This window comes from Neomonachus schauinslandi, chromosome 3 (assembly GCF_002201575.2).
Source record: "Neomonachus schauinslandi chromosome 3, ASM220157v2, whole genome shotgun sequence".
In the NCBI taxonomy this organism is placed as follows: Eukaryota; Metazoa; Chordata; class Mammalia; order Carnivora; family Phocidae; genus Neomonachus; species Neomonachus schauinslandi.
In genome coordinates, this window is record NC_058405.1 from 105,157,655 (window position 1) to 105,173,252 (window position 15,598).

Here is a 15,598-nt window from a genome sequence, read left to right on the forward strand (position 1 = left end):
AAGATATAATATGGGATTAGAGACAGGGCATTTAAACTTCATAACTTGTAGAATTTTGTAATCAAGAAGTCATCAAGTTCATAAATGTAATTGTATTTTGTTGTAAATTCTATTCATTGCCCAATGGCATTCGTTTTACTATTAAATAATTTTAAGGATGTAGTTCCACAAAAACAAGCATTTTAGTAGGAAAAAAACTGTCCATCAGAAAAATATAGACTAGAAGCATTTTGGATGAAGACATACATATGTTTAGAAATATAAATGTAAAATAAAACAATGAAACAATGATTTACAACTAATAGTGTAGTGGCTTTGTTTTGTAAGCAAAATAATCAAACTTTTATTCCATGAGCCCTGATAGAATTCTTACTAGACATATGCTTAAAAAGCTTGATATGTTTCTCATTTTTAGAGCCCCAAAGATAACTTAGATATAATTCCTTTCACCCAGCATTCCAGAAAGTAAGGATCCTATAACTATTTTGTAAAGAAATCATTTCAAGAATGCATTCTCTACTGCTCTAACTACATTTACTGTCATTTCAACTTAATATTTCAACAAATTAATAATTCTCTGTACTATTATTGAGCTTCTAATCATATTCCTTAATAGACATACTTGAAATCAGCTGAACTCATCCTATACAGTTATGCTAAATAATGAAATCTGGTACTTTTTCTCAAAAATAAATTTACACTTAACCATGGAGGAAACAAAAATGGAATGTTACTAAAAGATGTTGATGAGCTTATGGAAATCATGGAAAGAATAATTACCATCGGGTTGTCTATAAGAATGATACACCTGGATATCTGTGATGGCATGCCATGAGTTAATCAGTGAGAGTCTGTCTGCTCCCGAGGTTTTATGGGCACGGCTGAGTGACTTGGTTTTCCCATCAGTCCAGTAGATGTAGTCTTCAAACAATGTTAGTGCAATCACCCCTGGAATATCTTGATTAGGGACTGTAATAGGAGATGGTAAGATTAATGTTCAGTCTTGGAAGACTGCTAGTTAAAATATTCAATACTACATGGGCTGACAGATACAACTGCTACAGAACTTCATGTGAATAATTGCTGTGACAACTGTCAGGCCAGCAAGGTTCTTTATTACCGGTTAAGAGAATGCAGGATCTGGTGCAGGAGTTTACTTTGCTCAGAGTTTGCCTGATTCAGCCACTGGGAAGAAGTGAATGCAATCCTGCTCACGAGTAATGGCTGCTTCACCAGAAACAAATACCATCCAATATTTAAAATATATATATACATATATATATCCATCCAGTTGCTCCCAACTTAAGTCCTTACATCTACAGGTCATTACTACTTTCTCCCACTTCCAAATTGATTAAATCATATATCCAGGATGAAATGTTTATCTACCTGGAGATAGAATGACTATAAGACTACTATAAACTATTTTAGTCACTGAGATTTTATGAGTATTTTTACACGCAAGATGAGCTGGGATAGGGATGGAGGAAAATAAGTGTGACAGACAACAATGTATCAGGCAGATTTAACAGTCATAAAACTGTTTAGTTGCAGGTTAAAATTATTTCATAATTATATTTTCATTATAGGACTAGGTTTAAATGTAAATAGTAGATTGAGCATCACAAAAGTGAATTTTTCATTCAAGAGATTCCAGGTCCTATCAGGCACATGAGATATGATAAATTTGTTTGGTGATTTAAGGTTAAATAACTTTAAAATGTGGTAGAGTTTTCTTCAAAAAAAGTTTCAAAAGCTATCAATAAAGAAAATGGAAATTCCTTAATTTGCATGAACATTACAATGTTTCTCCATATTTATTTTCAAATCTACTTTTAGAAACTCTGAGAAACTGTTCATTAATGGAAAAAAGGTACTGTAAGTCCAGTAATAAGTACTTCCTCGTAAATTGGATTTTCATGACTGAGAATTAATGTTTGGCATATTCCTCATCCAGGAGTAACTGAGACACTATCAAGATTTCAAATACAATTTGTTATTTTTATTCAGCTGGGTCAAATGTGTTCAGAGAATTCACTATGACACAAAGAAAGTAGAAATAAAAGCAAATAGGTGACACTTTAAACCACTGATGACTATGACTGTAGGGTCTAGCCAGAAATCCATCTCAAAACAGATACTATGCCTATGAAGGAAGTAAAACTCAAAAAAAAAATATCCATATGTGTACACTTTTGATGCAAGTACTCAAACTGAATTATCTGTGTACTGCTTATAGACATGGAGCCTCTTGCTAGAATAAGTGGAACTGCATAGAAAGATGAAGAGGATACTTTACCAGAATGAATCATATCTGAGTTATTTACACAAACTATTCCCACTTTCCCTTTCTGGCTGTATAAATTCATTCCAGAAAGATAAAACAAATGTGGCAAAATTTTAACAACCAGGTGAATCTTGGTGATAGGTGATTGTAACAGTCTTTCAACATATACGTATGTTTGGAAATCTTCAAAATAAAATGAAAATTGGCAAAAAAAAGTTGAGAGACACTCAATTCTTATTTCCTTAGATGTAAAGGAAATAATTAGATCATTAAATATGGACTTAAAAAGTTAATCATCATTTTAAATAATTTCAGTTCACCAGAGATTCAATTAATTTATACACAAAAAGTGGAGTTATTGTATGAATTTGCCTATTAACATCTCTAACGTTGCATAGTCTTTTTCATTATTCAGTAAGTAACTTATAGCTGACATTTGTTAAGTACTCAGGTACCAGGAAGTTGGCAGTGATTTTCAATGAGTGGGGAAGGCAATTCTGGCCCCACAGCAAAGAATGATGAGGCCCAAATATTAATAGTTCTGAGGTTATGAAACCCTGCAGTAGGAGATCTACTTTATACACCTTATTTTAATTAATATGCATCATTTTATTGTGTAGTAGTAGACAGATCTCACTTCACAGATGAGAAAGCTAAGATCTGGAAAATTTAAGTATCTTGACCAAAGAGGGCGATTAAAAACTAGTAAATGAAGGTACTGATATTTAAATCTAAATCAGACTCTGGTTGCTGAGTCCTTTGCCATTTTCCTTACTAGCACTGCTTTCAAGAAAGCCAGCCTTGCAGGGCACCCAGGTGGCTCAGCTGGTTAAGCATCTGCCTTCGGCTCAGGTCGTAATCCCAGGGTCATGGGATCGAGCCCCGCATCAGGCTTCCTGCTCTGCAGGAAGCCAGCTTCTCCCTCTCCCACTCACCCTGCTGTGTTCCTTCTCTCGTTCTGTGTCTCTCTGTCAAATAAATAAATAAAATCTTAAAAAAAAAAAAAAAAGAAAGCCAGCCTCATAGGCTAAAGTACTGTCATAGATTGAATTGTTTCCTTTCTTCCGAATTCATATGTTGAAGCCCTAGTCCCCAGGATGACTGTATTTGGAAACAGGTAAGAGTGGGGTCCTAATCCAATATGACCAGTGTCCTTATAAGGAGAGAGAAGCAGAGACACCAGGGAAGTACACATACAGAGAAAAAGTCATGTGAAGACATAGTAAGAAGATGGCCATCTACAAGCCAAGGAAAGAGGCCTCAGGAGAAACCAAGTCTGTCACCACCCTGGTCTTGGACTTCCAGCCTCTAGAACTGTGAGAAAATAAACTTTTGTTAAAGCCACCCAGATTGTGGTACTTTGTATGGCAGCCTTAGCAAAGTAATACAAGTATATAAAGCAATAAGACCGATTTTGTAAGCTCCATGTGAAAGTGGGTGGGGCAGAGGGGGGAGGGAGAGGGACAAGTAGACTCCACGCTGAGCCTGACTAGGGGCTCTATCCCAGGACCCTCATGACCTGAGCTGAAACCAAAAGTTGGATACTTAACCAACTGAGACACCCAGGCACCCTGAAAGTCAGTTTATTTAATTACTTGATTGAAATTACATTATATTTTCAGACATGGGGCAATTTAAGTACTGGACAAGTTTGCTATCTCTAAGTTTGTAATGATTAACCACCAGAAAATCTCTGTTATCAGATAATCAGTATAAATTTATGGAGATCAGAAAGGTGAACTCTTACTTCAGAAGAAAGATGGCACACAGCTGAAAGTACAGAAAATGTAGAAAAGGTCAAGGTGAAGAAAATTAGTCCATTTGCCCAAAGTGACCATCTGTTTGATTTAATCCCTTGTTTGATATTGGGGTAAAGAACAGGACTGTCACTCTTAGCTTTATAAGCCCACTCTCAGGAGTGCTCAATTGGCAAACATGTTTATTTCCCAAACACATCAAATACAACCACCAGAGTATTTTTTCTAGAGAAAGCAAAATAAAAACACCAACTTATGTTAACAAGGGGATATCCAGCCCCATATATCTAACACTATAGTAGCTCCAACAATCTATTCTCTAAGAGATGGTGAAAAGTTCACTTCATACCACAAACAATGCCAGTGAAAATCAAGCCAAACAAAAGAAAGCAAAACAAACAAACAAAATCTTTTTATATCGTCTTTCTAGGAGTTCAGCTCACAACTCGGCAGTATACCTTATTTCTTCTTGAGGACTTAAACCTCTCCAACAAGTTATTTGACTATTTGCTTAAGCTTCTCTGAAAAAAAAAAAAGCCACATATTAACTGCTAAATGGTAAGTATAAATAAATGAATGCCATGTTTGTTTTTCCATCACCAGATGAAGAATTCAGCCCACATTGAAGCTAAATGAGATGTTCTGAGTCAAATCATCATATATTTTGGTATAAGAAACTTCCCTGATTCAGAATGAGAAAAATAAAATTGCTTATTTTTGGCTGTCTCCTTATTTATTTTCTTATTTTTACTTTGTAAATATGTGCATTTGTATGTATACATGCATTTATATATTACATATGTGTACATTTGTAATATATCTATTATACATATAGTTATATATGTATATTCATATATAATTCATAATAAGTACATAATAATAAATAAGTCATATAAACATTAATATGGAATGTGATGGCATGAGAAAAACGTTTAACAAATTCACTGAGATGTGGCTGTGTTTATGGAAAAAGCAGTCACTGTTTTCTCCAAATAATAATGGCTATCCTTTTTAAGAGAAAAAAATAGTATGACCGATTATCATATATAAGACTGCACTTGCTTAATTAAAAGAAAATATGAAAAATAAACTTAAGGCACACTTCATTTACAGGTATTCAGTAGACATATAAAATAAGACAGAAAAAAAAACAGAACTATTGCATGGGCTGTAACAGGTATTCATTATATATTTTAAAGCTGCTTTCTGCAGTTAAGTTTCTATTCTGGATAACAGTATTATTTATTTTACTATTTCCAGCATTTCACTCAAGTACTAGGCTCTTAATTTTTATCTTATAGCCTATATCTATCAGAATAAAGAACTTGGTATTTGGCAAAAAAAATACATCAAAGAATACTCTTTGTGAAGTTTTCTTTTTTTAGTTAAGTCGGATGATATCTTATTAACATTCCTATTAATTACAACAAATAGAAAAGGTGGCAATCCAGAATATGCTTTTGGCTTAACCATTGCCTCACAGTTAGAGTTATTCTATTATAATACTCTTGATTATTGATTTTTTTTCATAGCACTCATCATGCTAAACAAGTATATTCCTGGATAATATCATTCTAATTTTGTGTTTCAACTTATCTAGTTTAAATACTTAACAAAATGCCCCAATTACACAATATCCATCTTTCGTAGAGTTAAAATGTGGTAATTGGTGCTACGGGTAGGATATACTATTGGGACAGTGGCAGATTCAGCATGACTTTGCCTGGTGGGTTAAAATAGAAATTTCACTACAGGTGCTCTCTCTCTCTCTCTCTTTTTTTCCTTATATCTCCTCCAAGGTTTACTTTAAGAATTAAATGTGATTTTAAAATATTATTTTATATGCAGCAATCCCTACAATTCATTATTTTAAAATTAATATAAAAACTTTAGCAATATTTTCTAAAGTAAGACAAATTTCATAGAACACAACCACCAAATTCAGTAATTATTATTATAAGTAAATCAAAATTACAGAGTAACTTGAGCATTACTATTTTTTTCTTTTTTTGAATATAAAGAATTTATGTATTGTTTGGAAGAAAATACCCAAATGGTTGTCACTGTATGACTGATTAGGTTTGGAAATTTAATCTAAAAATTTAAAGTAAACAAGGATATCAAATAAAACATGAAATTTTGTCAACTTTTTCTTTTTAAATGTATTTTAAGACTCCCATTTCTTATTCTTGGTGCCATTATCCTAAGTAAAGGCTCACATTCTCTTACACCTGAAATATTGCAAAATTATTCTAACTTTTTCATTGTTTTTAATCTCTTCCAATCTCTTTTGTGTCAGTCAGGTTTCCTGTAGTAAACAGAAAATACATTTTTAAATGATAATTTAAAATATTTTAATAAATGAATTATTTACAGAGGTGTGGGCATGGTCAATGGACTGATGATGGATTGTTTTTTCCTACATCTGTTATTAGAACTTGGTGACAGCTATAGCTAAGGGGAAGGAACCACACAACAAGAACAGTGATCATTCAGTGGAGGAGCTCAGCCACTGCCAAACCACTGTGGTTGGGCCTGAGGGAAAGGAAATAAATAAATATTCCAACGTCTTCCTCCATCCACCATCCAATCTCCTGTCAACCCCATGGGTACAATTCAACCTGAAGTCAGAAGATAACAGAGCCTGGGTGATGCAGTCCACAGAAGCCGCGTTCTAGCATTTAGAACATGGCAAAGAAGTAAAGGTAGGATAACCTAGAACTCCATTCAGTCAATATTTCCAATTTTTTAAAATCTCACCTATCTCTTCTCTAATCAAAAATCATCAATGACACCCATTCCGTAGGCAGGTGCAAACATTTGAGCTTGACGAAAACACTGTCTTCAGAAGAGAGGATCAAGATGCTCAGCAATCCTCTATTCTGAGAGACCCTGATACTAACCATTTTTTCTTAACATCCTTCTAGAAAAATAAGGTACAACAAGCTATGTAGAGAAGTTGGGGCATAAATTAATGGAGCAGAGCATGAAAACAAAAAAAAAATGGAAGAAATGAAATAAAGAAAAACAAATAGCATCGAAAAAATAAGATGAGATTAAAGGAAGGCTGCAGAAAGAATATAGGCTGATAAACACATGATAAAATTAGATGATGGAAGAAAATGGTTTAACATGCCAAAAAAAGTGGGAGATGCAAAGCAGTAGTCAGTAAGTGGGTGGATAATGATTTTTAGTTTATGAAGAACGACAGAGAAAAGTGGATGGGAAATTGGCCCCAGTATACTAATTTCCAGACAATGACTGCTGAGACAGTAGCTGTAGCTACAAACACCCCATCAAAAAGAATGTGCTTTATATAACCTTAAGGCCAAGGACATCTATTCTTTGTCAGTAATTATGCATCCCCTTCAGTGTTATTGATTGTAGAGTCCTTTTTTTTAATAAGTATTTCCTCAAAACCATCTATAAAAAGATACAAAATATTTCATTTAATATTTGCCTCCATGAACATTTTCCCTGCCTACTCTTTAATGCAAACCTGCTTAATGGTAATAGTATTATAAATAAAATTTCAGGCAAATGGATCCAAAGTCCATTGTTCAAAGTGAATAAAGGCATTAAGAAATGGCAAGAACACTAAGGATATCCAACATTTCCAAATACTATGATAGAATTTCAAATTTATTTTTTCCAGTATAAACATAATCTTTCAAAAAGTTCATCCATCAGGAAACCTTAAATGGGATAAGAAATAAGTTTCTTCTATTCAGTATATGCCATAGTGAAGAGCAGATTTGAGCTGCTACTACCTGGGAGTCTATTATATGAGACTGTCTTTTAAATACTGACACTGAGCAAATGTCCAAACAATAGTTATATGTCCCCCCTTAATGCATTAGTTTATACTGGGACACTTAAATGTATAACTTTTTGAAACGAATGTAATGTATGATGGCAAATATAGAAATTAATGCTATACTTAAAGTTCTTCTTTAAAGCCATTTGTAAGAGGCTAAAGGCATCCTTTGTCCATCCTTTTCTGTATTTTTTGCCTTTTTTTCCTCCACCTTGTCACTTCAAATAATACGTACTCTCTATATAGATTAAGAATATGTGGTTTAATATAATTCAACCACTTCCTGGTCTCACCTACATATTTTTAAAGTTATTCATAGTAGAGGTCAAATATGGCCATTTCAATATTTAACATCTGAAAAGAGTATTTCTGTTAATGAATGTGAGAATTTATAAAACAGACAATGTGAATCGTCGTACATTTATTTTGAAAACTAGACTATGCCTATATGTATTAGCTCTTGACCAGGACACTGCTCTCCGGTCTCTAAACAAAGCAACAGAGTTTTTCTGCTGGTGATACAAACCTTCATAGACATTTGGCAATGTGTTTTCAGAGCCGATGACCAATACTAAATACAGGAGTTATGGTATTCCACACACACATGCATTAGGAATGTGTTTGAGAGTCCTAATGATAGGTGGAGCCTTAAAAAAAAAAAAAAAGTACTTTGCCTTTGGGACAGATATCAACAGAGCCATTTACATGAATTTAGTATCTGGTCTTCCCACATTCCTACAAATATAAATATGGTTCTAGAATAAAAACAGAGAAGAGTGTAATATGTTTCAAGCATTTTAAAACGTTCTAGGTAGTCCTAAGAATAAGTAGGAGTCAGTGAGGGAATTGATAGAACAGTCTTCTGTCCCAGTTCCGACCTCAGCTAAATTCCTCTAAGAAATGTTAGAAAATCCCTGATTAAATAGAAGCCCATCCTCTGGATAAAAACATTGAACCATACTGTGGCAAAACAACATGCTTAAATTAGAGAGCAACCTGGACCAAAGCCAGATCTACTGATCCCCAGTACCCCTCTGCCTCCAATTTAAGATGGGTCAGATTGTTGAAAGTGGCTGAAAACTCATGCTAGGGTAATACTTAAAATTTCCCATTTAAAAAAGTATGTGGATCATATGTGGCATTTGTAAAATAATAATCTATTTAAGCATATACACAATTTAATGTAACATGTCCTATTAAAGGAACAAAACTGAAAGACATGATTGACACTGAAATTCTAAGACTTTTTAGAAATGGCAGTTAATTTCAATTTATTTTACTGTTTCAGGAACATTTCTATAGTAACTGAATTGTATTTTGCTCCCTTCCATTAACTTTTATTGTATTGTAAACAGCACATCAACACTGTTGGCATAAAATAGCCTGTGAAGTTCTACTGTTCGTAATGGACTGTGAATGATAGGGATTTTTTTTTTCAAAAGTACTGAAATGAAATATCCTACCAAGAAAGAAACACTCTAGAATATTGTAAAATCAGAGGGTGGTGTTTATTAGATTCCTTCCCTTTTTTGGTGAGTTTCAGTGTATATTTAAATATTCTAAAGACTCAAACGCAAGAGCTCCTGAGTTTCAAAATAGATGAGTGCAACATGCTCCCTTTGTCTTTTTCAATGTATTTCCCCTTCAGAACAAAACCCGTTGTATATATATTTATGCTATTTCACCAGCAGCATGCTGAGATCTGGATTCCTTTTCCAAATTAGATGATCACTGCATGGGTTATGATTTGGATTTTTAAATCTAAACAGAGAACTGCCCCCTCACGACACAAACTGGATTCCCAGAGCAGTAAACAAACAATTGAGGTGGACTACGGTATTGACACTTCAATGTGAGGACCTTCAGGTCTAGGAGTATAGAAACAAATGAAGAGCCATTGTCAATGTAATTGCATGAAATTTTAAACAATTTGTCCACAAACTAAAAGACAGTTCAGTGATAAACTGTAGTTTGGAATCATACCCAATGATTACTCTTCAGAGAAATTAGCAGGTATGAGTATATATTTTTCCAGCATGCTGGATAAAATATGTACATGACCAACTGATTTAGCACAAGGTTAAATCATTCAGGGATAAAAGGAGAGTATTCTGAAAAAAAAAAATACTAGAAAAACCTGTTTATTCTAGATAAATTATCAGGTATTCTGAAATGCTTTTTAGGGAAAGATACAATGGAGGTTGTTTAATCATATCCTTAGAATTCCTCTTATGCTGACCCTTTTGTTAAAATTAATGTACCTCTCATCAAAACAGAGCTTTTCAAGAAGAATCTCTAAGTTATGCTTAGTTTGGTACTTTTTAAACTCCTTTTAAAATGTACAAATATATGTGAAACTATTAAGTCATCAAAATAATGTTATTTTTTCCCAGCTAAGTGGATGATAATATAAAACATTCACTTAATATTTGCAACTGAACCACCAATATTTCTGTTATTTTAAGCTTACAGATGCATCTCTCCTATTTTCTTTTCTTTTTTTCTTACCAAATAACTTTTGAATGTAATACTTTATCTCCATTCCCACAGCTCTATTCACTTCAAATATTTTCTCCTAAAATATTTTAACAGTCTCTAAAGTAGTTACCCTTCTAGGGTCTTTCATTTTCCATGCTGTTGTCAAGTCTAATGATAGCACTCTGTCAACTAAACACCATCAGAGGCTCCCTATGACCTAAAGGATAAATTCAAAATTACTTAGCATGTAAGACCTGTCACAATGTGGCCGATATTTGCCCTTTTTCATCTAGTGACATTATCTCCCTCTTATACAACTTCCAATCATAGCCAAATTGTGTAAACTCCATGCTGTTTCAAGACTCTATTACATCTTTGCACATGCTGTTCCCTCTGTGTGAAGAATCCTCTATACATTTCCCCATATGGAGAACTTGTACTAAATCTCTCAGATTTCTCAAAGATTCCCTTATTTCAGCAATGGCTTTTCTACTCCTTCCTACATTTTCAAAATATTTTGTTTATTCCTCTAACCCCTATCTAATTTATGTTTTTACTTGTATATCAGTTTTTGTTGTTTTGGTTTTTTTTTTTTTACCATTAACTTCTAAGTCCTTTAAAAACACAACCTTGGTCATCTTTGTAACTTGAGAGCCTAGCATAAGGCATGGCATTGAAAGAGACATTGGTAAGTGTTTGTTGAATGAATACATGAATGAATGAATGGGCAGATCTAAAGGGAAGAAATCAGAGAAACTTAAAAAAAAATGAACTAATGAAAATTTGATTTAAAATAAACTCAGTCATTTGACTGAGTTTGACTCAGTCATCCAGTAGCATGTATCATATTCTATGGCATCATTATAGTAAATCATATTATTATAAAATTATTATAGTAAAAACCAGAAGAATGATATACACAGGCATTCGGAAGAGGTTCACATGGCTAAGATTGCATGTAGATGCTCCAAAGCTGGCAAATTGACTGTTTATTTGTTTATTTAATTTTGCAATGTGGTGTTTAGACTAGGTAGGAAGGTGGTTTGGGGTAGAGGAGGTAGCAGAGAAAGATGGATGGAAATTCTTAAGCAAACTCTAAGTCACATGCACCTTGGAGGCAATCTGACCTATTGTTTAGGGCATAGAATTCTGAATTCTTAGAAGTTCTTAGGCTGGATCAGTAACAATAAATTAATGCTTCATTTATGAAATTACTGCATAGTTAAATCCCAGTATGTTTGGAGGGGAAAAAAAAAAACTGTCAGGGTTTATTTTTCCCCATTATTAAGGTTTGGCTTATCAAAAAGAGCCATAATTCTGAAACTTCTCAGATACCTTTCATGTTCTCCAATTACTTTGTCATGAATGGCATAGCCCACTCTTTTGTTAAGTTTTGGTTTTACTTTCAACAAGCAGAATAAAAAAGAACAATAACACTAGTCTGGTTAACAGAAAAAAAGAAATCAGTGACCAAACTAATGCAAAACTTATCATTAATGTCAAAGTCTCATTTTCCACCTCCACATATGTAATTAAGAGACGACAGCATTCTCTATGTCTTTATGGGGAAAGTATGAGAAGTAGAAAATGGTACTCCTCTTCACAAACAAGGCAAATCTCCCTGCTCAGCAGGGAGCCTGCTTCTCCCTCTGCCTCTGCTGCCCCTGCTTGTGCTCGCTCTCTCTCTCTGGCAAATAAATAAAATCTTAAACAAAAACAACAACAACAACAACAACAACAAAAAACCCACGGCAAATGAATGGCTCTCTTCTCATTGGCTGTGGAACAGACATAATTTAGGCTGCCTACAATTAGTAGCTCATTAGTAACTACTCGGTAATTGTTGGCTTGCATTCAGATATTGGCAGATGCCTGATAAGACACTTAATGAATTTTTCATTAGTCTTTCTGAGAAAGCCTTCAGGAGAAAAAATACTTCTGATGGCAGCAGCTCTTTCGGTTTCTTTTGCTTCCCCCTTGAGCCTCCGAGTATTTTCAAAATCAAATTTTAAAATGTTAATGACATCATACCTAGGTTATCTTCCAGCCAAATATTTTACTCTAATAAATTTAGTGCTATTTCTCCCTGCTCTATATGTCCCTCTACCCAAAGTCACCACCAGTACTGGTGCAAGACACTTCATTTATACAAATTTATTTTTGTAATTAAGTTTTCAAAGCATTAGTCACAGTTATCTGACATAATTTCTAAATAATGAATAGGGAATGGAAACAATAGTTTCTAATAGACAACATTTTTAACTACAATTTGTGTTCAAACACAAAGTCTCGAGTGAAAATAGGCAAATATTTGATGCTGCAAATATATTTTTAATATTCATTTATCTAACCAAAAATGGTTTAAATTCTATTGTACAGTGAAAGTTTTTGGCAGAAAGTAATGTATTCACAACAACCTAGCACTTTATATAGATGCTAAAAATAGATGGGTTCATAGTTACATGGGGAAAATACTGACCGCCACAATAAAACTTTCAATTATATCATCTAAGAATGTTGCTGAACATTTCATTATTGATTCTTCGGAGAAGATATAATTGCTGAATGCTAAGTGTGATTTTGATTTGTCAACATTACTTTTCCTTTAATTAAAATCCTAAAGTCATCTTTAAATAATTCTTCACTCAAATTGCATCCTGATGAGTTTCTTTATCTCTATAATTGGATTGTCAACACCTAAATAAGTGACTCCTCCAACTGCATGTTCTTGCCCTGAAACGAGCACCTCTAAAAGCTTTCTGCCAGCAATTTTAGTTAGAATGATCTATTTGTTTAAATATCAGCTGAGGGGGACTTAGGCAAAATCATTACGTGGTGTGACTTCAGTGACTTTGATCTCCTTCATTTTTCTTTATCTATTTATTTTTTAAGGCAATGGCTTCATCCTTCTCAGGACTCCACACTGGCACACTTTTGCATGGCCTTACCTCACAGTGAGATTATTGATAATCTTCTCTTATCCTCTCCCCCGTTTTCCTCCTCCCAGGGTTTTGTTCTAAGCTTACTGCCAGGGAAGAAAGCAGCCTGAGAAGCTGAACCAGGCTACTGTGTGGGCTTTCTTTGGGACCTCTCTGTGAAACTTGTGCTATTTTACTATTTGAAGATAAAAACACCTATTAACAAAGGTGACATTAGGTCAATAAGGATCAATAAAAAAAAATCATTTATCTTCATTCTAGGAAAAATCTTATCTTTACACATCTGAAATATTTTGAGTGTTCACTGGAATCATTTGTGGTTTCCTTTATATCCCTGTCATCTCCAGCTGCACCCCGTTCTCCTTCGGCATGACCTTCTCCATTGCTTTTTTGAAATCCCTCATCCTCAGCTCTTCTCCTCTCAGACTTCTCCCTTCTCCCTAATTGTAGTGTCACTTCCCTCATATCCAATTGCTTCATTCATTTGTTTTATATTTAGAGTTTTTTAATCTACTCAGAGTTATAAAAAATAGAAAATTAAAGTATCTGTAGAATTTTACATTTGTTGATATTCAAATAATCTCCTGAATGTTACCGTAATTTGAAAGCTGTTTTCCACGTTAACTTTGGTGGCCACTGTTGATTAGATAACAATAAATTTAATCATGTGTGCAGTATAATTGATAATTTTTGAATACTATTACATCACTCTCTTTAAAGAACTGTACTTTTACTTAGCATTTTTAAATTTTTTATTTTTTTAAAGATTTTATTTATTCATTTGACAGAGAAAGACACAGCAAGAGAGGGAACACAAGCAGGGGGAGTGGGAGAGAGAGAAGCAGGCTTCCTGCTGAGCATGGAGCCCGATGTGGGGCTCGATCCCAGGACCCTGGGATCATGACCTGAGCCGAAGGCAGATGCTTAACGACTGAGCCACCCAGGCGCTCCACTTAGTATTTTTTTTAAAAATAAGCCCTACCAGTGCAATAATAACCTTATGTTTATAAGCATGTAACCTTCTGTTTCAATTCAGTTAGGATGTAACTAAGAAAAACATTGTTCAATCACCATAAAAACTATTTAGAAACATACAATTAGAGAAAATAATGTGAAAATGATTTTTATACATGATTACAGAAGTTCTGAATAAATATGCCTAATTCTTATTTACCAATATTGTTATAAAGGAGTATAATAGTGTAATCTTAAATTATAAAATGTATTTGAGAGAAATTATATATGATGAATACTTATAAGTGTGTACATAATTTCTTTTTTTTAAGCATGTGCATATTTTCTAAATGAATAATTTATGCACTGTTAAAATACTGAGTCATTGGTGCTGCTGGACCAACCTTTGTGTCTATGAGATCCATCCATGTTGCTAAATTCAATGTGATTTTCATCAGCCCAGTAGAGTCTATGGTTGACATAATCTATTGTTAGTGCCATGGGTCTAGAAATCTTGGTTTCTATGACAACACTCTGATTGGTTCCATCCATTCCAACACGTCCAATGTGAGGATACTCACAGCAGTCAATCCAATACAAATACCTAGGAAAGAAAATCAATAGCCGTTCGTTTATACTTAGGGAGTGAAACATCACACAATATTTCACTTATTTACTCAGCTATTCCCCAAATTAATTCATTGTATCTCTCTGAATTATAACTTCTAAGAAGCATATTTTAAATGCAAGCTTTTCTTATGATTTTTATTAAACATACAGCACACTTTGAAATATCCATATAATTTTAAATATGTTTCCTTTAGCACACAAACCCATATATAGAACATACATTATTTCTACAAGCATTCACAAATTACAGATCCCTAAAACTAACAGAGGCAAACGTTCAAGCTGCATCTGTAATGTTGGAGGAATAAAACTATCCACATATATATATTTTTTCTTTTGGGTTCATTACCAATGAAAATTTCAAAATGATTCATGGAGGAGTACATTATATTTGCCTGAATCTGCATTGTTCAACGTGGTAGCCTTTAGCCAACTGTGACTCTTAACATTTAAATTAATTAAAATCATATAAAATTAAGTGAACTGGATTGTTCCTCAGTCATACTAGCCACACTTCAAGTACCCAATAACCATATGTCACTTGGCTACCATATCCAACAGCATAGATACAGAGCACTTCCATCACCACAGAAAGTTCTATTGGACGGTACTGATTTCAATTATGTTATTAGAAGTTCTAGAGTAAGGTATTTCAGACAGTAGTTAAAAAAAAAAACAATAAAAGGAAGAAAGTTATATTGGTACTAAAACTAACTGAGTTAAACATAAATATTGC

General features: G+C 33.8%; 1 protein-coding gene across 1 annotated transcript in view; it reads right to left on the reverse strand.

Annotated features, from left to right (window-relative positions):
* Positions 1-15,598, reverse strand: part of LRP1B (LDL receptor related protein 1B) — a 1,499,204-nt gene that overhangs the window by 212,073 nt on the left and 1,271,533 nt on the right. The window contains exons 60-61 of the mRNA XM_044913608.1: positions 14,637-14,836; positions 781-969 (exon numbers count right to left, since the gene is read on the reverse strand). Coding sequence (XP_044769543.1) covers positions 781-969; positions 14,637-14,836 — 389 coding nt within the window. The remainder of the gene's footprint in view (positions 1-780; positions 970-14,636; positions 14,837-15,598) is intronic.